Here is a 21,680-nt window from a genome sequence, read left to right as displayed (position 1 = left end):
TCTAATTGAGGAAAAAACATAACTATAGAATGACCTCTATCCGTTCAAAAGTCGCCTCTAATATCCCATACACTTTGTCTTCAGTGAGGATCCCGTCCTCATAAGACGCATTAATCACCGTATCGCCTCCTTCCACTCCTACTACGTTTAGACTGATATTGTAACTAAGGTTTCCGTTCACAGTAGCAGCTGAGAAGCTCATGTCATCTATCTTCCATGGGCCGCTGTTGGCCTCTGTCGTAAACACGCCGAGATTGGAGAGCTGAATGGAGTTGTTCAAATGGCTACCCAACACTGGAAAGTAGGACTTCTTCATTTCCGCGAGGTCAGTCGAGACGTTGTTTCCAGCCTTGAGCGTTTGAACATGTGGTGATGGGTCCGTCTCGAAGCCTTTGGCCAAGGCGGCGCGGTACTCTCGAACCAAAAGCCAGGCTGCATCAACATCTACCTTGGGCGCAGCAGCTTTGCCATCTTTGTTCTCACTCAATGCCTGATGATGAAAGATTCGACGACACCGCTCCAGCCAGGTGAATTTGCGGTGACCCCCAGCTTGCTGGAGGAACTGAGCCGATCTCGGTGATTCGGCCCCGCGAGGATATACCGACCTCAGGTCGAGGGCGCAGTTCGAAATGCCTACCTTAGCCTTAGGGTAGTAGTCACAGGCCAGAGTACAAAGCATCATGCTGAGCAGGAGGGGTGCAAATGTTGCCTTGCGCTCACGGCAGGCTGCAATGATGCGCTCCATCTTGGCCGGTGATATACGCAGAGTAGCGATGCGCGTCTTGGTGAGTTCCTGAGGGAGAGCCTCAATCAAGACAGACTTGCCATGAGGCTTTGCTCGCGGCACGTCGGCGAAGAGAAGTCTGCTTCCCAAGAAGAGTCGGATCAAGATGGAAGAGAGGAAGACGTGGAGAACAAGAAACACTGATACGGTGCTGATCCAGAATTTCTCCATTTCCGGTTCCAATCTCACAGCGTCTGGGTCAATCTTGATGATTTTCGAAGGTGGCTCCTGATGCTCGTCAAATGAGTTGAGGCCGACAAGAAGCTGTTGTTGGAATATCTGGCTGAAACGGCCGTCGCAGACGAGGTGGTGGTAGACAAAGACGACCTGTTGGCCACCGAGAACAACAACTTTCCACCAGGGTTGCCGGGGGTTGAATTGTTTATCGGTCCAATCCCACTCGTTGTGTAGGCGTTCAAGAGCTTCCGATGTGATTTTGGGCTCGTCGCCGTCTCGGAACTCAACACAAGTTTCCAGATCAATCTCGTGTAGTGCTGCGAGACGGAGTTCACAGCGGCCCTTGCTGTCCAATGGTTCCACCAACCCGATCAGACTCAGCTCGGGGTATTCTGTGACGGCGGAGCGAACTGCAGAGTAGACAGCTTCTCTTGGTAGAGACTTCTGGCCGGCCGCAGATGTAGGCGCGTAGTGGGCTGAGAGCAGGATGTTCGACTGGGCACCTACGCGGTGCTGGATGTAGAACATGCGGTCAAGATAGTCTGCCGTGTGTTAGTGTGTGAGACGAGGGAAATAGTATGTTTTTGGGATACAAACTGCTGGGTCTGACGACGGTGCAATAGGCAGAGGCCATTGGCTTTTCGTTTTTGGAAGCCATTTGGGGCAATGTAAGCGAGCTTGTAGATTATGAGTAGTTTGAGAACATGGAATCAAAATAAAATCAGGAAAATGGTGCATCTTGTACGAATCTCGGCTTGTTTGGCATCTCAACCTTCGTCATTATGCATTAGAGTACTCTAATTGCACAAGGATCATCAGCCTCTTTTTGGACCAGTGCTTACTTAGGATTCTCCACCAGATTTGACCCAAAGAGGTAATTCGCACAGCCCTTGCTGCGATTGGTCGGATCGGACTCACCCCACTAACGGTCCTCGGACTTTTGTAGGTTTGCTTATCGCAAGGACGTGCGTGCATGGCATAATAACGCACTCCCAAGCTTCCATGGTTTGACGAGACACACAAATCTAGTAACAAGCCCCTGAACACCCGCCTGTAGATGCAAACTGAGGTGGCCGCGGAGAAACTGCAGAATGACATCGGATCAGGACGGCGTCTCTCGCTTGAGAGCCAAGGTACGTTTGCTGCTCGAGTCTCGGATGAGGCGGGCTCTCGCTGACTGCAATGCGTCACCCGATTGTAGGTCAAGCTTCCAGGTGCAGGTCTCTTAATCCTGAATCCAGTCCGCCATAAAAAGGCCAAGGCTCCGAAGACGAAGACAGGTTGCAAGCAATGCAGGTTGGTTACCCCCACTCAAGTTGCTTCTGCCATGTGTGAAGGTCTCGGCTCCATGGACTGACATGGCGACGCCTCGATAAACAGACGTCGGCGTATCAAATGCGACGAGGACAAGCCCTCATGTCGACGATGTGTCAAGGCAGGGTTATCGTGTGGCATTTCACTGCCATCTGTATTAGTTCCCGGCACTGTATCTGATTGCCGCATCTTGCTGGAGCCCAACTACGTCCTTAACCTCTTCAAGGACCAGCAACAGTGGGACACGTTCTCCGTCTTCATCTTCTCCAACGAACAAGCCGGTACCATCCCGGTCAGTACATTATCGGCCATGACTCCACAGATCGCCCACCAAAATGTGGCCGTCCGTGAGGTCTGCTGTGCTATTGGCGCTGCCACCAGCTCCTTTACCATCCCCGAATCAGACCCAGCTGCCGATGAGATGCTGTATCAAATGTCGCTTATGCATTACAACCGAGCCCTTCGAGCGGTAAGGGAAACGGAATCGTCAACTAGCGCACTCCTCACTGTGGTTGTTGTATCTATTCTGTTTGTCACCTACGACATGTTGCGCGGAGACATGCCCACCGCCTTTATCCATTTCAACTATGCTTATCGGATTTTCGATGCCTACTTCGAACAGAGATGCAGAGAGACCAAATTGCCATTTTCCAAGCTACCTCTCTCCTCCTTCGAGGCAGCTGCGGTTGAGATGCTGCAACGACTCACCACCCAACCATGGACTCTCGACTTGGGCTTTTCTGGATCCCGGGTCGAACATAGCATAGAATGGCCCTCTTATAACCTCAAAAATCAACACTCTATGCTAGACATGCCGGAGTCCTTCCACGACCTGGCGAAGGCCCTCAAGTGGTTAGACGTGACGCAAAACTTTGTGCTCCACCGCATGCAAGCCAACAATGTTCAGTCATTCTCATCGACGCCATTGCCGGATTCACAACATGATGTTTCGTCAAAAGAGAGCATCACCACTGATGCTCAGAGAAAGACGGCGCCTGAAAATACAGCATGGGATGAATCATTCGGATCCCTTCAAAGGTGGCACAAGAACTTCGCACCTCTCCTCCAATCCGCAAGGCAGAGGAAAGCAGATGAGCCCTCCTCACTCCTCCAGGCCTGCATTTTGGAGTCAGTCTATCTCGAGACTCTAACAAATCTCTATGTGCATCATCGTCGGGATGTCAACCTCCTACCAGACGTGAGGCAAGTCTATCGTGAGATAATATACACTGCGGGAGAGCTGCAGCAGGATTACCAGGGACCCACGAAGGCCTCTTTTCTGGACAACGCAATCATGCGGCCATTGACTTTCGTGCTGTGGAAATGCCGCGATGCGGATGTACGTCAGGATGTGAAGGATATTCTGGTGGGGTGTGACAAGAGTTCGCGGATGGCGGCCGCTCTGTTGAGTATGATGGATAGGAAACAAGGAGACGAGATACCACAAAAGATGAGAAATATTGAGCGGTCACTTGGTTGGTATTTTACAGCGTGCGGGTGTAGTTCAGGAGCTATCAAACTTGGTTGAATACGTGCCATTTAGAATACCTAGATCAGCTCAGAAAATGAGGGGTGGGTTATAGCTAGGTCGCGTGGGACTGGGTGAAATTTCAAGTGCGGTTCCAAATAGACATTTCGGCACAGCAACAGTCAACCACAACAATAACAGTAGTAAAATAGTATTATATAATAGATAAAACTGTACCTAACCAACCTCACAAATTTAATTATCTTTAAATATTAGTGTGCACTTTATATTTCATCAGAGTCGCAAATTCACGTCGAAAGTGAGAATAGAGACTGTATACTGTAATAATACTTATGCAATCTCGTTGGCACCTATAGCAGCGACAGCATTATTGTCGGAATCCGTAAACCAGTGCTATAATTTAATAGCTACACTATCCCTATCAGCATATGAGATCAATTCAAGGGGGGTTTTAATAGCAACCGCATCCTTACAGGATAACCCGCAATCATATGTCACACCGAATGGATCGGATCACGACGATGATGATGAAAGTTCTTGATTTCTAGCTGAGGGACGGGCCCAGAGCCCGTCATTTATACATGATGAAGACGGCTGCTGCCGGGGGCAGCAGTCCGTCGCCGCCGCACCGCACAAGGCCGGCGATGTGGTCTGAGAAAGAAAAGAAAATCGTGTTGTCTAGGAAAGCCGGAGATGAGGTTATTATGTGTCTCAGGATGATCCCGAAATGTGACATCCTGATTCAGCGAGCTACCCTATAGACGTTCCAATCGGAAACTTCTTTATGTAGAAGAGGTAACATGGCCTTTACAATCTACATCATCCAGGGTGAAGTCACCTGAGTAGGAGTGAATAGTGATGGAAACTACCTCAAGCATATCCCTGCAATAATCAATTATCTATCTGTCCTCTATCAGGCAGTTATTTAGGGTAAGACGGTCAAGTCCAGACACATTCCAGATTTTTGCAGTAAGAAAGGCCAGCTCCTACCAGCTGCCCCTAACACCAATGCTAATATCTCACACCCCTCATGTGACCTGACGCCACTCCCTTGTTACTGGAGGTATCTTACTGCTGGACTCAAAGATATGCAGGGGTGGTATTCAGCAATAGTAGCAGTATTATCACGACTAAAAACAGTAGTGGCACTCTTGACAGCTCTAACAGGCTCTATTTGCCAACCCGACTTCGGAGCTTGATGCTCTCGCGGCCGGCAACACCTCCGCTTACCCTACACCACTGGTTACTTCAGCTGTATTGCAGAGACGGATGGGTTTTCTAAACGATAAAACTCAATTGTGTGTCATAACTTATTCTCCTATTTGATTTATATTTTAAGCGTGAGTTTGAACCATTGTCGTAAATCATAATCCATGCTATGCTTTGAAAACTGTTCTCGGTACGAATAAGTCACAACACGTCAAAAACTAGTCTTTTACTCAGGTTATCTCAAGTTCCTCATCAATACGATTGTCGTCTCATTTTATCGCGATCTACTCATCTGCTCTGCTTATTTCCCACCGTCATTAATCAACTAGCTGAGGCTCATAATCCCTACACATGCCTTATCTCATCATCTGTGGTCCACTCTATTCTCTAGTCGACAAGCAACCCGCCGTCGAAAACTCACACGAAGCAACTTAGCAACTAGCTTCAAGGGTCTCTGGCACTTTATACTCCCGGATTCATTTCACTGTCTGAGCAATCAAAGTGTAAGCAAGCAAACATAAAACCATAACCAATGCCTTATCAAAATTTGACCCTCTTCCTCTTCCCTCCGTGAATCTAACCACTGCTCCTGCTCTTTGGCGTAACAACCTAAGCGATATCTCCTGCCCCCGTCTCTATTGGGGAGCAGGGGAAGCGCTGATACGAGCAGGCAAGATTCCGATAGCTGGGCAGTGAGATAGGTAGCGCTGGGGTTATAATGCCATTTCTCTACAGCTAACCACGCATTCGTCTGACCACCAGGAAAAAGGACCTGCCAACACCTGGTCCTCCAGCTAGTAGTCTTCTAAAGTGAACCATCAATTCTCAGTCCCGTGGTAGATGTGCAGTTCACAAGATATGACTTACCTTCTGCCGCTGGTCAGTCTTATCATGTGACGCGCTGACTGGCGCCATGAGAGTTTTCGGCGACTCACCGAGGTTAGGATCCAATGGGAAAGAGAGTTCGGCTGTGTTATCGACGAGCGCCTCCAACATGAAATCGTTACCTGCCACTGTTAGCTTACTAAGTCATGGATAATGCCAAGAAGACCTGGAAATAACATGATAATTATCCCCAGACCAGCCATGCTGGCTATCATCCCCTGAGCCAAGGGCAACGCCCTTGGTCGCCAGGTCGAATCCCTGGAGGATAAAGGATAAAGTCGGGCAGGAGAAGGTCAGCGGGAGTTGACGGGAGACTAAAGCACCAATCAATCTGCTCTAACTCGCTAGTATTTGAATTGGCAACGTCGCTACGCTCCTGTATGGAAAGTGGGTAGCGACTTGAGGCTAATGACACTGGTTGTGATGCAGATCGCGAATGTCGAGTCGTCGCCTCGGACCCAGGGCCGCTGTAAGCGCAACATTCCCCGAGTCTCTGTGACAAAGGAGCAAACACATGTTAGGTATCAGATCCATGGTGATTATTTCGTGGAATTCCTTCTCTATGGACGAACATAGGTACCTTGCACTGGCCACATGGGCGTTCTCCATTGTCTATTTTATTGAGTCTTGGCATCCCTAGTCACTTGTGTGTCACAAACCTACATCGTATTTTTTTCTGTCGGCAGAAGTCACAGGAACCGCGGCGTCGGGTTATTCTAGGTCGAGGATCGGGAGAGGTTGGTTGATGCATTGCGGTTTCATAGCATTCGAGAATACTGAAATCCTACGAATGAGAGGAGACGGCACTCCCTAATAAATCTGTAGGCCAGTTTAAGAATAATGAAATACCAAGTTTGGGCCAACTAGCGTGCAATGAATCTTGGATTATTTACCGCTTACATTGAAACCTCGCCAGGGGCCGAGAAACCTCGGTTCCACACTGACGCACTATGCACTTCTCTAGATGCGAGCTAACAGCCTCCAAGCGAGTTGTCGAGCAGCAAGTGTACTACCGGTTGCGTCCAAGGTCGATATCGAACAAGATTGACACCGGGAAATGCGGCACAGGCAGTTCAGCTCCTTCCTAGTTAATCGCGTCTTGTCTGGCATGGCAGCGATAGATAATCAATCGGAGTGGAATTGTGCGTCATTGGAAGGACATGTCGCTGTTAATGCAGATTCAATACCAGAAGCAGTCCTGATGTGGGGGCATGCGCTGTAGGGGACTTTTGATACGCGAAGCTCACGACCAACACAACAACCAGACAACCAACAAACGTAAATAACGCAGCCTGACAGCCCAGAACATGTCGGGGAGTCAGTACGAAGTACATACGCCCGCGCTGATTACCATATGACACGCCCTCTTCACCAGACACAGACCTGTCAACACCTGAATTCGACGGAACTCACTCCCTCGAATATAGCACCCATGGCTCTTGCAACCGACTTCGCTCTCTTTGCGTATTTACGGGTAGAGTTGAGACTCAAAGTATGGGAGTCTGTGCCCCTGCCAACTCGCATCGTCGGCCTGCTTCCTTCGGCCGACGAGTGGTACTATCGATTCCAGCGTTTGCCTAAACCAAAACGCCGTCCCGCCTACAATTTCCGCTATGTCGTTCAGCCGCGCGAACAAGCCGTCTTTCCGCCTCTCCACGCCAGCCATGAGGCGCGGGGAGTGTGGTTTCCGCGCTTCTTCCAACCCCGTCGCTACATCCGAATCCAAGCCTTTTCCAGAGTTGATTCCGATTATCTTGCCTACTGCACTTTCCAGTTCGACACGCCCTTCTTCAACTATGATGCAAACATCTTCACTGTTTTTGAACCCTGGGCCCCGGACGTCTTTGTCGACGAGTCGGACCGCAATCCAGATCCGAATGGCGCCACCAGGGGGTATATGGATGTCTTCCTCGGCTTCGACCGCAGGCACATTTGCCGTGTTTCCTTGTGCGAGATCCCCGGCGACATCAACCTGGCTCTTCTCAGCTTCGAAATTGATAGGCTGCCACGCTTGCAACAGTTATCGTTCCTAACACTGGGGCCAACTGTGTTCGACGCGACGGGTTTAAACAAGATGGGAATATCCGTACATTCCACTGTTTCACATGAGATGCCAGCCGTTGAAGCTCAAAATGTAGATTGTGAAATCCATAACATAGCCTTGCATGCGGTAGAATTAAACCCCTTCCTTAACACTGAAAGGTCGCGGCACCCGACTTTTACATCGCCTGCAATACGTCCGCTGCCTCGATATAAAACCTACGTAATGGTATGGCTTTGGCACGCGAAGAATAGTTGGAAACCAGGCACCGACTTTGATGCCATAGCGGCCGTATGGTGGGAATTTACGGACTACATATTTGAAGGGGGTGAGAATGATTGGTGTCCAATGCCTTTGGAGGGTTGCGGGCTGGGGGGACATAGCAGAGAATAACTGTTGAAATGGGTGCTCGAATTTGATATCAATTACAAACTTTTGTGTGCGCGAGAGTATGTTGGGATGCTTGAGGAGAGTGGAGTCTTGGATAAGAGTTAGATATATCTTTGAGACACAGAGAGTTGTGAATATGATTATTTATAGAGCTTTTCAAAAAGAAAATTATCAAGGTAAGTTTTAGATACTAGATATATTAAAGTACTTGCTAATGAAATATTAGATATTTATCTAATTTGATAAAAAAATGTAAAGAAAGAGAAATACTATTACCACCGCCCAAAAGTTCGACTCGCCTGTGTATGAAAAGAGGGGAACATACACCAACGTTTCTTCAAGAGGCCTATCTTGACTTCGAATCCATCCTAGTGCCACTTCAAGTTCTGGCATTTGATGCCTCCGAGGGAACGAAAGCTCTCGGCGTGAACCTTTGGGCTGCAAAAGGCTGATGGTCTAACTTTTCAATCTATCCCGGATTCAAACGAGGGATAAGTTACACTGCAACAGTTGGACAAGCCAAAGCAGCTGTTGATAAGGCCAGTGAGTTGGAATCTAGTCAGCTGAAAAAGAGTGATGCTGAGACACCTGGAGGTAGTATAGTCGACGTTAAGGCTGGTCACCAGTGTTCCGTCGAAGGTGGTGTATATATTTAGCAAGGAAAAATTTAGGAAACAATCATCACATCAATTACTTCTAGTACGTGATTCAGGCGGAAAGTAGTCTGGCGTCTCGGTGCTCTGAAAGTTGTGCGTGAGCCGCAACTATCCCGTTGTGTTCCGCGGCTCTAGCAATAGGCTCTTATTGAAAAAGTTATTGTATAGTTTATGGTCGTCCTCACTACTGAGTTGCGATATTTTTAGAGCTAGCCACTGCTGCAAGCGAGGGTACATTGTCAACTCGCACGGCATTTGGAAACGCTGCAGTTGCCTCACGATCTTTGCTGTCCGAGAATATTTGGTAAAGTTGATGAAGCGGTGCTCAGGCGCAGCTTTGCTACCGAGATCCAAGGGCTTTTTCATCAAAGGATAGGAGGCCATGTCCACAAAGGCTAGGTCAGTGAGATACAAGCCCAGAAACGGTAGGCAAGGAGCGTCATGGGTATTCAACAATGTGCGGAGCGATTTGTGATTATGGGAAGGATTGATGAGCATCTGCAAGGTTCGCAGAGTGCTCTCCCGCTTTGGCGACACGAGACTCCACGTCCGGCGCAGTCGAACAATAGCACTGTGGCCTATGCCCGAGAGAAGAGCCGTCAGTCCATCGTAGTTGCGAAGGTTGGAGGATTCCTGGGCAATGCTGATCCAGTGCTCGATGGCAGCTGCTCGTTTTCTGGCTGTCTGGTGGTCGAGGATGGTTCCCACGACAAGATTCGCAAGTTGGTTGGTGAAAGACACCATGGCCCTGGTGTTTGGCGCCGCATCGCCATGTTCACGCATCCACGCACAGCCTACAAGTTCTTGCGGGGGGATACGGCGGAAGAGAGCAGCCTGTTGGAGGTTCAACTGTTGAGCAAAGGCAATGCACCCAAAGCTGAGGCGACTGGACGAGTCCCTACTGCTTCTCAGTGTTCTCAACATGCCCCACTGGTTCTTGATGGCGTCACTCAGCTGAGCCCGGTGTCCCATCATCTTTGACGAGCCCTCATCGGCCGAGGCAAGCTTGGCAGGGCTTGGCCACGGCTCCCTCGAAGCCCGATCCGGGAGGTGTTCGGTCAGCTGCGTCAAATTTCGACACGCTGCTAAGTCGGTTGACCACAAGCGTTTTAGGATGAAGGATTTTATCATGGGCAGGGCTTCTTGGCCGGTTTCGCGGCGCCAATGCGCTTCGAGCCAGTGCTGGAACGCATCCGACACCCTCAACTGGATTCCTTTGGCCGAATCAGAGTCTTTTGCACCTTCGAAACGCTCAATCAACTGTTGGGCTAGTTCTCGAGGCTTGCAAAACTGCCGGAACGTGAGATAGAAGGCGTACTGAAACGCTGTGTCAGAAGCGCATCGCCGAGAAGTGAGGTATTCCACCAGACCCGCAAGGGTACCACCAGTCACCTCAGCATTTTCATTCATTTCAAGTTTGCGAGGGGACGATGAGTCGTCGTTCACCCGATTTTGACGAGCGGCCTCGCTGGTTTCAATGACCGGCGACAGCTGCTTTGCGGACTGCCAATGTGCCGCAAGAAGACCATCCCGTGTTCCAACTGCGCGCTTCGTCAATGTCAGCGGCGGCTTTGGTTTCTGCAGACGAGTTTGGTCGCTGGGTGGCTTGGAATCTCGGCAATAGGGCTTGGTTCTGCGGCCAGATTGGGCAGCGTTGGAAAGGTCGGGTGACTCAGGTTCATGTATGGGAGTCCCAATGGCTATGGGGACTCAAGAGGGATTGGTCAGAAGAATCTCATCCTCCCAAATGCAAAGCCTCACCAAGGACTCGAAGAAGCGGGGCAAAACGGCACTCTCGGAGGGGATGACTGCCGCAAAAGAGTCGCTAGGAAAGATAAGTCGCAAAGAATCGACGGAGACTGCCGCGACTAGAGCAGCGAGTGCAGCCCCAAGCACGACTAATAAGACGAAGAAACCTGAGGCGGCCAAGAAGAAGAAAGAGGAAGAAAAAAATAAGCAAATCTAACTGAAGTCTCAGGGGCTTTTGTTGCCGTCTACTAATACGCCTGGGCAGACTACTTATTATTGCAGTATTTGTAAAGCTAATCGGGCGTCCTTGTCTATAATATTACCCCTTCTGATATAGTTAAGGCTTAAAGTAAATATATTATTAACTTTAACTATTTAAAAGTTATATTTATAAGATATAGTAAAGTAGAAAAAAAAGTTCAGTCTTCTAGTAGAATTATCCGCAAAGTATATTCAAGCTAAGCTTTACTTATAGTTAGTATAGGTATTCTTATTTATTATTCTAATAGCTAGGTAGCTTATAGTTACAAGAGTATAATATAAGAAAAAGTAAAATATTAGATTATAGTATCTAGATATTTACTATTATATATTTTAGTTAAGTTAGTAAATATATACTATAAGTTACCCTTAATAAGGGAACCTAGTATTTGAATTTACTGTATTTTCATTACGCACATATTATAGTTGCCAAGGCCCAAATTTTAGATTTCAAGCTGCTTTTTTCTTCTCTACTAGAATCCTATCTAACTTTTTCAACCCAGTCTAACCTTAATAAATACACTAAAAACTCCCACAACCCGACCTAACGCCCCGAGATCCCCAACGCCGATAATAACCTGTTTTTATTCAAATCCCCCCTCTCTAGCACCCTATGTAGCTAGTATCTATACCAACCCAATATAATATAATAGCTCTTGAAACCAGGGGTTATATTGGGCTCCGGCGATATTCTAGAGGAAGACTTAACTTCTTAAATTGGTATTATTAATATTTTTTACTAAGTTATAAAATATAGCTATTTTTATTTAAATATATAAAATAAAATTACTATTAAAATTTTTATTTTTTTATTTATTATTTTTATTTTTATTATAAAAAAGTAAATAATATTTAAAAATAGCTAATATAATTTATTATTTTTTATTTAAATATTATAAATAGTATAATAATAATTTAAATAGATTTATTTTTTAAAAAAATTTAAAAAAAAATTTAATTTTTATTTTTTTAATTAATTTTTTTAATTTTTTTAAAAATTTAAGATTATATTAAATATTATTTATATAATATAAATATAATAGGTTATTAGTAGTAAGAGCTTTTTAAATAAAATTTATTATATTTAAAGTTAGTTATTATAAAATAAAAAATAAATATTAAAAAAGAAATTAGCTTTTTAATAATAAAAGATATCTTTTTTATATTTTTTATTTAAAATAAGATTATTATTTTAAGGTTATTAATTATAAATAATAAAATTAAAATTAAAGAGATTAAATAAAAGTTTTAAATAGAAATTAATAGGTAATAATCTTATTATTTAGCTACTATTTCTTTTAATATTAAATATAGTTTTTATTATTTATTTCTACTATTTAAAATTATTATATAACTTTAATTTATTTAATAATATTAAGTAAGATTATAAAAAAACTAAATATATTATAAGTTAATAAATACTAAACTAATTATAAATTAACTACTATATTAAGTTTCTTATTTTCTAATTCTTATTTTATAGTAGTATAAAATACTAACTAGTAAATTAAAATAAATTACTTAAATTCTTAAGTAAATAACTTCCTCTTATAGAGTAACTTTAATAACCTATCTACCTATATCTCCCTCTACTCCCTGCCTGCTAGTAATAATATATAGGCTTTAACTATTCTTATAGAAGACTGTATTAGTCGGCCCGGTAAATATACTATTAATAAAAATAACTTATTTTCTATCTGGAGTAATCTTATATAATAGATTGGGGTGGAAAGTAATATATATATTGCCGAATTTATGTAATAAAAAGTTATCAGGTAAAATAGCTAAACCAGCTGGTACTCGATAGATAACTTAAACGGCGTCCTTCTTATTTCCAAGATTATCAATCTTGACTTGTCTGTAGGATTGGCGTCCTAAAGTGGGAGTTGGCTGGATTGAGGGTGTGTGAGACAGGCCGGACGAGCACTGTCCCCGTTGGGAGGGCTGGGACGGCTAAATCCTTTGTCTCTCGTGACTGTAATAATATACCCAGTGGCGGGCCAAAGGGGATGGTGACGTCACCTGCAAGATGGTAGCCTGGGGATTTCGGATCGGGGATGACGTCTGCAGCGGTGAACTCAGCCCCATTCACTATCTTCAAGCCGGTATATATATTTTGGTTGATAACCACAGGTATCCCCTGGGCATGGAAAAGATACCAGGGACCTTGCAGTTGGAATCGTCTCCTTGTTCGATAGTCTGGGCAATCTCATTCCGAGATAGGGTTCCACTCCGCCAGGTGTGGGTCGAGACGAAGATAGAGATATGTCTCTTGTTAGACCGGGCCCAGTCTGCCACGGCTTCCATGTTGAGGCTCCATCGGTTGCGGTTGAGCGGTGTTATGGCGCGCAAGCCATCGTTGAAGGTGATTTGGGAGCGGCCCAACATCTGGGTTCAGAAGACCCCAAACAGCCCAATCGAAGGAACTTCGTAGACTGATTCAATTAAAACTCGGATCAGACGTCATCAAGGTAGCTCTCTGACATCAATTTTAGCTGCTATGGATCAATTCGCAAAGGGAGCGCGAGGAATAATGCACCAGATGGCATCATTGAAGGCTGAGAACAAGGATCTTCGAGCGGCAAATGGGACACTTAGCAAGAGGTGTAGGGCAAAGAAAACTCGTCTCCGGCTTTCAAGGAGCATAACAGTAGCTGAGGGAGAAGAGCTGCAAGATCAGAGGGAAATAGCTGAGCAGGTACATCAGGAAATACAGCAAAGTGGTGGTCGGCGGAGGCGGACGGAGACGAGGGAACGGCGATGTGGCACATGCAGGGGACGAGGCCATAATGCGCGCACTTGCCAAGCTGATGTAGAAATGTCCCAAAAAGAGGGTAGTGATTGATTTTAATTGGTTTTATGTGTTGTTGTTTTATCTTAATATTTGGGGGGGGGGAAGGTGTGGTTAGGTGTTTTACTCGCCTATGAACTGCGTTAAGAGACACGACTCACCTGTTCTCCCTCGATGTTTTCTCCTACTACTGTCTCGTTTTTCTCTCCTCCTTGCACATAATGCACCAGTGTTGTTTAATAGCCGATTGTGTTCGATCTAACTGCTTGGCGATCTGGAAATCTGACAACCCATCCACATTCTTCAGCTTCCTCAGAACTTCCTCAACATCCTCATCCCACGGACAACGTCGAGTTTTCATGCTTCCCTCGTCTCGGCATAATCCTCGTGGCCATCGTCCCCAGTAAACCTACCGCCACCTTCTCCATCCATATCACTCTCAGTCTCCCCAGTCGCTAGCGCTTCATCGCCGCTCTGTTGGTTGAGTGCCAATTCACCCACAAGGCTTGTTGTGCTTCTCAAGACGTCTAAAGTGCTGTTGATTATCCAAGTGAAGTTCACGGAGACGTCTGGGAACTTCAACGCCTTCAATGATAGCACCACTGTTCGTTACATCGCAGTCGAAAAGCCACGGCGTGGAGCGAATTCAGACGAAGTCAAGAAGGAAGGTAAAGGAGCGGCAGGTGTATCGTGGAAAGGCGAAGAAGCTTACTCGGTGAAAGACAGGATGAGGTCAGATCACGAAGGAATGCCTTCAGACCCGAAGCGCAATATGGCTTTAGACCAGAACTAGCACGTGCAGAACTGAGAAGGCAAGCATTATTTATATAACTTCAATATCAACCCCAAAGTGAACACAAGGAACCCAGAGCGGCAGCGGCGGCTTCGACCCGTGTTTCAATTTAGCGTCTCTTTCCGGTCTAGACAGCGCTGACTTTCCGCGTCCGGCATCCTCGCCGTCTACCCACCGGTCTCGGACCGTCCTTATTGCCCGGTGAAGCCCCCGGCTCACGCACTCACCCCTGATCCCTCATCCCGCAGAAACTTATATATCATTCTCGCTACATCTACTAGGCGCGCCATCTGACTCTAGTGTTCTGTCGTCCTTAACGCTAAACTTGCCTCCGTTACCCCAGCCGTGGCCCCACGAGTTAAGGAAAGTGAGCGAACAGGGACTGCAGCCGATCAAGACAACGGCATGACTACCGCCCGGGGCCGCCGAGCGATGCGCCGCCATATCCTGGCGTATAAGCACTGACCTAGCGGTAGCTTCAGTCCCGAAGTATTGACCAAAGCACTTCTAATCTAATTTTGAGAGGTGGAATGTTATTAGTATAGGGCGCCGGCGCAGTACTGCCTGCTGCGCACCTCTTATATTAACCTCATAAAAGCGGAGTAGGCGGTACCTGAGTGGACTGGTTATATTCTTTAGTATCTCTTTAATAGCCTACCTACTACGTCTCGGTGGAAACTTCTTCTCGATTATATCTTGGAAATCTTTAATACTAGGATGGCTACTACTACGGCCGGCTACACGGAGAAGCGCTATGTGTAGTACCGCAGCAGTGGTATGGGCATAGCAAGTCGCCGAGTTCTTTTGGTTAGTGGGGTTATTGTGTATGAGTACTTGCTTATTGTTAATATAGGCGTCGAGATTGGTGCGGCCGACGAGGTCTAACAGAGTATCGGCCGATCCGAAGCGAGCAGACAGTAGCAGCGAATAGAACTCGTCCAGCGCCGCAGCGCGAACTCGCCAGATAAAGGAATTTTCCAGCCTATCGAAGCTAACACTGGGACTGGATGTATATCGCCTGCCACCCTGCTGGCTATTTTAAAGAGCATACGCTGACCTTTATCCCAGTCTTTAGCTTCGCAATCGTAAAGACGACGGCGAGGTATCGTTAAGTTAGCAGTAAGATGTATAACGGCTAAGGTGATATTCTCTTTTCTATCATCTACTTGTGTCAGTTCTTTAGCAAGCTCAACCGGGTTGCCATCTGTAGAATGCCCGTCCGATACTAATATAAGGACGCGTTGCTAAATGGTCTTTTGCGGACGAGACTCCCCAAACGCTTTAATTGCCTGACGCAGCGCCTTGCGCAATGGTGTGCGGCTATATATATACTGGCGCAGCATATTGAGCATTATAGTGACGGACTCTTCTTCGGCGCGCTGCTTCTCTGTGTACTGCTCTTTGCTGTCTCCGGTTGCTGTAATCTCCGAGTGTGTATGCAGTCGATCTAGCAGATTGATGACGTCGGCGATTGATCGCGGTTCGAGCTTAGCGAAGCTTTGCTACCAATTATCCCAAATATCGCGGGCAAGCTTTAGAGCTTCCGAGTTGTCCACTCTATCTTCCTCGATGGCATTCGCAGCTGACTCTGCAGAATTGGCGCCAAATTGAGCACCAGCGACAGGGGCCAATCCGGTGGCAACAGCAGTAACAACAGCACCGCCGGGGATCATCGCCGCAAACGCCCCGCCAGCCAGGAAGCCAAAAAGTTTTCCCCCTTCGACAAACGGAGTTCGAGCTCGATGAATCTACTGTACGCAGTCGTGCACGTAATTCATCGAATTACCACTTTTCTGGCCCGTGCACATCACGCAGTCGCCCGTGCACACACACCCCTACAAGATAAATCCAATATGCCGATTGGCTCATGATGACGGAATGAGTCTGGCATCCAGCATCCAGCCGATCCAGCCGAGCCTGCAGTCCTGTTGGTTCATCTGCCGGCCGATCCAGCCGATCCAACCGACAGCGACTCTTATAGCTAGATACTGGGATGAATCAACAATGATGTCGCACGAAGATGATGCTTTTCAATCACGCCATCGGCAATGGCGGAGAGGGTGGAAGACTGTGATGGAGGATGTGAGGACCATAAATATGACCATGTCGCGCAGCCAGGTTGCGAGTGTCTGTCCCGGCAGACCCAAAGCTTCCTCTAGTGTTCATAACAATCTCGTCAATTATCCTCGAGTCGTATCTCACAACCGCTGTTATGGCTCCAGGGCTTGTTGAAATCCAGCACCTGTCTTCCGAGACCGGTCGGGTGAACAAGAACATCTTTCCGGACGGCTACAAGACGTCTGGCCAACATGAGCCCGTCTACTCTGCTATCCAACCCTACGACAAGTTCCCCAAAAACATCACCGGACCTACGGCATGGCAGCCACATGAATACGTCAACAACCCGGAGAAGTGGACGCATGCTTTTACAGAATATGAGGTCACCGAGATTGAAGCGGCGGCGGATGCCTTTACCAAGTCTGGGCTGCCTCTGACGGCCATCACAAAAGTAAGTTCACGCAGGAAATGCCTGACACATTCCACTAACCATTCAGGATCGCTTCAAATTACCGAAGCTGGCAGCTCTATTGCAAGACCTCCGCAAAAAGCTCGTCGACGGCCAAGGCTTCTGGCTCTTCAAGAACCTGCCCGTCCAGCAATGGGGCCTGCAAAAGTCGGCCACCGCATACATGGGTCTGGGCACGCACCTGGGCTACTTTGTGAGCCAGAACAGCCGCGGACACGTCCTGGGCCACGTCAAGGACCTCGGCGAGGACCCTACGCAGACAGACCGCGTCCGCATTTATCGGACCAACGCGAGGCAGTTCTTCCACACCGACTCTGGCGACATCGTCGGGCTGCTCTGCATGGCCAAGTCGATGGAGGGCGGCGAGTCGGATATCTGCTCGCAGCATCGCGTCTTCAACTGCCTGCAGCGAGAGCATCCCGAAGTGGCCAGGCTGTTCTGCGAGCCTGTCTGGTATGCGGATCGCAAGGGCGAGATGTCGGCAGGCCAGAAGCCTTGGATGAAGACGGCTGTCTTCTACCTCGAGAATGACCCCGAGGGAACGCCGAGGCTGTACGGTAAGTTTGATCCGAACAACGTGACGTCTCTCTGGCGGTTCAACACGGGCCCCGACGCGCAGCTCCCGCCTCTCTCCGAAGCACAGCTGCACGCCATGAAGGTCCTCGAGGAGACGTGCAAGCGAGAAGCGTTGCACATGATCCTGGACCCCGGAGACATTCAGTTTGTCAGCAACCAGCATGTCTTCCACGCCCGCACAGCGTACAGGGATTATGCGCCGGGCAGCAAAGACGAAAAGGGGGAACTGAGACCGCAGAGGCATTTGATGAGGCTTTGGCTGTCGGTGCCCATGGACGAAGGAGGCTGGAAGTTGCCGTTTCCAGATATGCTGGAGAAGAAGCGCGGTGGTATCCAGGTCGATGACACGCCGCCGAAATGCCCGCTTGATGCCGAGTGATGATCTATTGTAACTCTATCACTCTTCTCAGCTCCGATTCGGATGTAAACTGTGTTGGTATTTGAGACTAGCTTTTCTACTGTTCCTCCAGTTAGTTGTCAGACACGATCTAGTATAACTACCTTTTTAAGCCGTTTCCATGTCATATTGGGTGTCGGCATTTGTCCTTCCTAGAACTAGCTCTTGGTTCTTCTCGGTTCTATGCAACGAGTATTTGCCCAACCCGTTGACATCTCCGAACTCCCGCTCCATGCCAAACGCGTCATTCGTGCTTAGCTAATGTGAACTGACCCCGCAATCTAAGTCAAACAATTGACGTAAAACCTAACATGGGCAACTTCTTCCACAAACAACGTTGCTTCACACACAACCTCAGAATTGGAACGGAATGTCTTTAGCTCAGCAAAACCCCGATTGGCAGCCGAAGAAGCGTTCGCGGCTTGGTAAGTCGACTGACAATCGCGACTTCATTTCATGACCCGCCTAACCGTGAATCCATCGAGGTTGCAACACCTGCAAAGCGCGAAAGGTACTACGATGACTGTCTAATCACAAATATAGGTAACATTAGCTCAGGGTTCTATAGGTTAAATGTGACGAGGGTCAACCTGTCTGCAACAACTGTGAAGGCCTGCACCTGGAGTGTGCATATCCAAGTGCCGGCCAAAGGAGGGTAGCGGTTGGGAGGAGGAATCCCAAATCATGCAGCGGCTGTCGGATTGCAAGGTGTAAATGCTCTCGAAAGGTCGTCGGCCAATCCTCCTGCGATCGATGTCGCGAGAAGAGCCTGCTTTGTTCTTACCAAGACGGACCTGGGAACTCACCGAGACAACTTCTACCGAGTGATCCGAGAGGGCAAGGCGTTGTCGCAGCAGCGCCAATGCAGACGACTGATATAGATGAAGAGGCTTGTCTGACTCCTGCGCCTGAACCGGCGATTACACAGCTCCACTGGTATTGTACCTACGTTGTTACATAACGTCCACTACTGACAACCTACAAGGCTCAGCTCACCTGACTTACCGGATGGGAAGCATACCAGAATATTGGTTGATAGCTACTTTCAAAACATACATCCACTTCGATGTTTCTCCTTCATCCACAAGCCGTCTTTTCTACAGAAACTCGCTGAGGTGGGCTCTGACGTACGAAGCGATGCACTGTTACATATCATGTGTACACTAGGAGCCCAGTATGATATGCCCCATTGGTGCTGGTGAAGCCATTGACAATGTCTAGATTCTTTGCCCTCGAGTACAGCGATACGGTCCAGCAACTTCCCGCATCCTTTATCCTTAAGGCTGGCTCTCAATGGGCCGCCATAGCAGAGCGCTTGATTCTTGGAAATACCAATCAGATTTCCATCGATGGCTTGATGGTGACTATGACTACTCCCTTTGTGGCAGCTCGCTTACCAATGTAGACGACCCAACTCCTTCATGACTATGCTCTCCGCATGGGCAACTTCACGCAGGCCTTTGTGTTGAGTGCGCTCATGGCCCGGATGACTCAGGCGCTACAAATCAACCTCGAGTATTCGTCTGACCTGTTCGACGAGGCCGCCACTGCTTCGTTGTCTGTAACGGCTCGCGAGTGCAGACGACGGCTCATGTGGAGTTGCTATGTCACAGATGTCTTGTGCAGCAATGGCGTCGAGCAGCTGACGCTGATATTTGAGAAGGACATCAAGATTCAGCTGCCTTGCAACAACCGGAATTTCCTCCATCGGCAGCCATCCATCACGAGAACCCTCACTGGTTTGCCTTTGGATTTTGCGCCTCCCGACAAGATCCCTGCCGATCTCAATAGCAATATGGGCATGCTAGGTTATCTCATCCAGCTGTTGGAAATACGAAGGCGAGTGCTATGGTACATCAAGCACCTGGACCAAGCCAAGCTGCCGTGGCTACTAGACTCCGAGTTTGCACAGCTGGACCGAGAGCTGCAAGCCTGGTACGCTACTCTCCCGGCCAATCTTCAGTATACGGCTTCAACAATCTACTTGCGAAAAGAGTCATCGCAGCTGGGCGCCCTGTGCCTCTTTCACTGCACTTACCACCAGACCATGCTAGACTTCTACCGCATCGGGACGCCTGAACTGTTCAAGCTCCGGTCTGCCTTTCACTTCCCTCCGGAAATGTCGGACTTCCAGAGACATTTGCAATACGCCTTGTTCAAGGAGGCGCGCACGCTGGGCGCTATTATTGCCGAGGCGGAGCAGCATAGTCCTAGGATGATCGGGGACCCCTGGTTTCCTACCATGGCGTACGAGAGCAATCGCGTTATGCTCTTTTACTTGACTCAAGTCACCGATCCTGTCGCCGTGAACAAGCGGGATCTCGTGCTGAGTAGCATCGCTTATCTGCAGAGCAACCTGAAAGCGTTAAAGACCATGCGGGCTACCAATGCCATGGCTGAGGGTCTAGTAAGTTTCCTGCTATGTGGCCTACAACGTACTAACCACGATGGCGACAGTCTCGCGGAGCGGAAAGCATGCTCCAGAAGCTTGGGGTCGACTCCAACCACATTCTTCCGCTGCCCAACGTCATCTTGGACGATCCGTACCTAGCGTTCCCGAACAGAGATGCCGAAACCCCCCAAAGAGCCGCGGACTCTGACCTCCACCCTCTCTCGATTTTTCGCATGGCAAGAAAGGAGATTCCAGAGGGACACGTACCTGTAGAGCCATCGAAAGCAAATTCCTCTTCAACGAGTGACGTGTTGCAGGTAATTGAAGACCTGATCGTAGGTGCTGCGGGGATGGAAGGGTTGAGTCAGAAACTTGATATGTTTTTCACGCCTGATTTGGCGCGGGATTGGGATGTAACGGAGATGATTCTTGGGTCTGGAACAGATGATGGGCCGATATCATGGAACGGCATGACGCAGACGGGGCCATTATGATGGAGCAACAACACCGGTACTCTCATAAGTCCCCATGAGGTTTTTGTAGATATCCTCTCAACGCTTCTACGGGAACCTTGGGTCTGCTAGAGTGATGGCGGATACGGTTTGATCAGTGGCCTCTCGGTTGATGACCAGTTTCAGTGACAATTACCGCTGCAATCTCGTCCACGTGCTTAAAGTCAAAGCAACCCTCGAGGTTGGGGATGCGCGGGACTGCTTTTAAAAGAACAGAGTACCAGATCAGGGCGTTGAGCCTATCGCACCTTAGTGCCATATCCCCTACGCTTGCACATGGGCGACGAACATGAACGTTCAAACCTATTATTTCCATCCCAACCTCTAGAATCGCTTGACTCAACCACTTCATGCTTACGGAGCCCCCAGTGCTGTCCACTCGATATAAGCCCGGCTATGGACTTTCTGTGTACTCATTCTTCCCGGGCAAAAGTGTAACGCGATTAGACGACACGGCGGTCATCTGCACATGAGGCAGTCGATTGTGTGTTGGGCACAGGGACGGAGTGATGGCTGCTCAGGCAGTGTCCGTTTGATCCAGCGTGGATGATCAAGTCGACAAGACCTTGGAGCAGAACTTGTTAAATGTTGAAACTTGAAAGGCTCAGACAAAGTCTCGCGAGAGCCCTGGGAGCTGACAACCTTGGTCGATTTGAGAAGTAGCTTGCTCTCGTCAGCTGAGATAGCAAAACAGTGGCTCTTGTCAACACTGGGCTCATTTCTGCCATCTCTCCAAG

At 48.1% G+C, this 21,680-nt stretch overlaps 7 protein-coding genes across 7 annotated transcripts; 4 read left to right on the top strand and 3 right to left on the bottom strand.

The window, feature by feature from the left end:
* Window positions 1-22: 22 nt before the first annotated feature.
* On the bottom strand, window positions 23-1,619 carry BGZ61DRAFT_538831 (alcohol acetyltransferase; the record flags this gene model as incomplete). The annotated part of the gene is made up of 2 exons (XM_046254697.1): window positions 23-1,503; window positions 1,559-1,619. The coding sequence occupies 2 exons, from the start codon at window positions 1,617-1,619 to the stop codon at window positions 23-25; spliced, it is 1,542 nt and encodes a 513-aa protein (XP_046097407.1).
* Window positions 1,620-1,929: 310 nt separating this feature from the next.
* On the top strand, window positions 1,930-3,933 carry BGZ61DRAFT_462336 (uncharacterized protein). The gene is made up of 3 exons (XM_046247276.1): window positions 1,930-2,094; window positions 2,163-2,257; window positions 2,342-3,933. The coding sequence occupies exons 1-3, from the start codon at window positions 2,053-2,055 to the stop codon at window positions 3,801-3,803; spliced, it is 1,599 nt and encodes a 532-aa protein (XP_046097406.1). The 5' UTR covers window positions 1,930-2,052; the 3' UTR covers window positions 3,804-3,933.
* A 3,357-nt stretch (window positions 3,934-7,290) lies between these two features.
* BGZ61DRAFT_484570 (uncharacterized protein) lies at window positions 7,291-8,527 on the top strand (the record flags this gene model as incomplete). Its single annotated transcript, XM_046249624.1, has 3 exons — window positions 7,291-8,227; window positions 8,440-8,465; window positions 8,516-8,527. The coding sequence occupies 3 exons, from the start codon at window positions 7,291-7,293 to the stop codon at window positions 8,525-8,527; spliced, it is 975 nt and encodes a 324-aa protein (XP_046097405.1).
* Window positions 8,528-8,997: 470 nt separating this feature from the next.
* BGZ61DRAFT_498923 (putative cell division control protein 25) lies at window positions 8,998-9,689 on the bottom strand (the record flags this gene model as incomplete). Its single annotated transcript, XM_046251339.1, has 2 exons — window positions 8,998-9,089; window positions 9,131-9,689. 2 exons carry the CDS (start codon window positions 9,687-9,689, stop codon window positions 8,998-9,000), a joined length of 651 nt encoding a protein of 216 aa, XP_046097404.1.
* Window positions 9,690-14,791: 5,102 nt separating this feature from the next.
* On the bottom strand, window positions 14,792-14,983 carry BGZ61DRAFT_366592 (uncharacterized protein; the record flags this gene model as incomplete). The annotated part of the gene is made up of 1 exon (XM_046241702.1): window positions 14,792-14,983. One exon carries the CDS (start codon window positions 14,981-14,983, stop codon window positions 14,792-14,794), a length of 192 nt encoding a protein of 63 aa, XP_046097403.1.
* A 1,691-nt stretch (window positions 14,984-16,674) lies between these two features.
* On the top strand, window positions 16,675-18,202 carry BGZ61DRAFT_509985 (uncharacterized protein). The gene is made up of 2 exons (XM_046252037.1): window positions 16,675-17,048; window positions 17,095-18,202. The coding sequence occupies exons 1-2, from the start codon at window positions 16,752-16,754 to the stop codon at window positions 18,019-18,021; spliced, it is 1,224 nt and encodes a 407-aa protein (XP_046097402.1). The 5' UTR covers window positions 16,675-16,751; the 3' UTR covers window positions 18,022-18,202.
* Window positions 18,203-18,361: 159 nt separating this feature from the next.
* Window positions 18,362-21,196, top strand: BGZ61DRAFT_462331 (fungal-specific transcription factor domain-containing protein). Its single transcript, XM_046247275.1, has 7 exons — window positions 18,362-18,464; window positions 18,525-18,550; window positions 18,608-18,975; window positions 19,025-19,213; window positions 19,261-19,399; window positions 19,445-20,446; window positions 20,497-21,196. The coding sequence occupies exons 1-7, from the start codon at window positions 18,410-18,412 to the stop codon at window positions 20,923-20,925; spliced, it is 2,208 nt and encodes a 735-aa protein (XP_046097401.1). The 5' UTR covers window positions 18,362-18,409; the 3' UTR covers window positions 20,926-21,196.
* Window positions 21,197-21,680: the final 484 nt, after the last annotated feature.

The sequence above is a fragment of the Ilyonectria robusta genome (genome assembly GCF_021365365.1).
Source record: "Ilyonectria robusta strain PMI_751 chromosome Unknown BGZ61scaffold_30, whole genome shotgun sequence".
NCBI lineage: Eukaryota > Fungi > Ascomycota > Sordariomycetes > Hypocreales > Nectriaceae > Ilyonectria > Ilyonectria robusta.
The sequence above is the reverse complement of the archived record's forward strand: the minus strand, read 5'-3'. Positions and strand labels throughout refer to the sequence as shown.

Bases quoted from the DNA above. Each gene is read 5' to 3' on its own strand.
- BGZ61DRAFT_509985 (XM_046252037.1), top strand. From the start codon at position 16,752: ATGGCTCCAGGGCTTGTTGAAATCCAGCACCTGTCTTCCGAGACCGGT. The intron at 17,049-17,094 runs GTAAGTTCACGC...CTAACCATTCAG, and splicing joins CTCTGACGGCCATCACAAAA to GATCGCTTCAAATTACCGAA.
- BGZ61DRAFT_462336 (XM_046247276.1), top strand. From the start codon at position 2,053: ATGACATCGGATCAGGACGGCGTCTCTCGCTTGAGAGCCAAG. The intron at 2,095-2,162 runs GTACGTTTGCTG...ACCCGATTGTAG, and splicing joins TCTCTCGCTTGAGAGCCAAG to GTCAAGCTTCCAGGTGCAGG. The intron at 2,258-2,341 runs GTTGGTTACCCC...CTCGATAAACAG, and splicing joins ACAGGTTGCAAGCAATGCAG to ACGTCGGCGTATCAAATGCG.
- BGZ61DRAFT_462331 (XM_046247275.1), top strand. From the start codon at position 18,410: ATGTCTTTAGCTCAGCAAAACCCCGATTGGCAGCCGAAGAAGCGTTCG. The intron at 18,465-18,524 runs GTAAGTCGACTG...GAATCCATCGAG, and splicing joins GAAGAAGCGTTCGCGGCTTG to GTTGCAACACCTGCAAAGCG. The intron at 18,551-18,607 runs GTACTACGATGA...AGGGTTCTATAG, and splicing joins ACACCTGCAAAGCGCGAAAG to GTTAAATGTGACGAGGGTCA.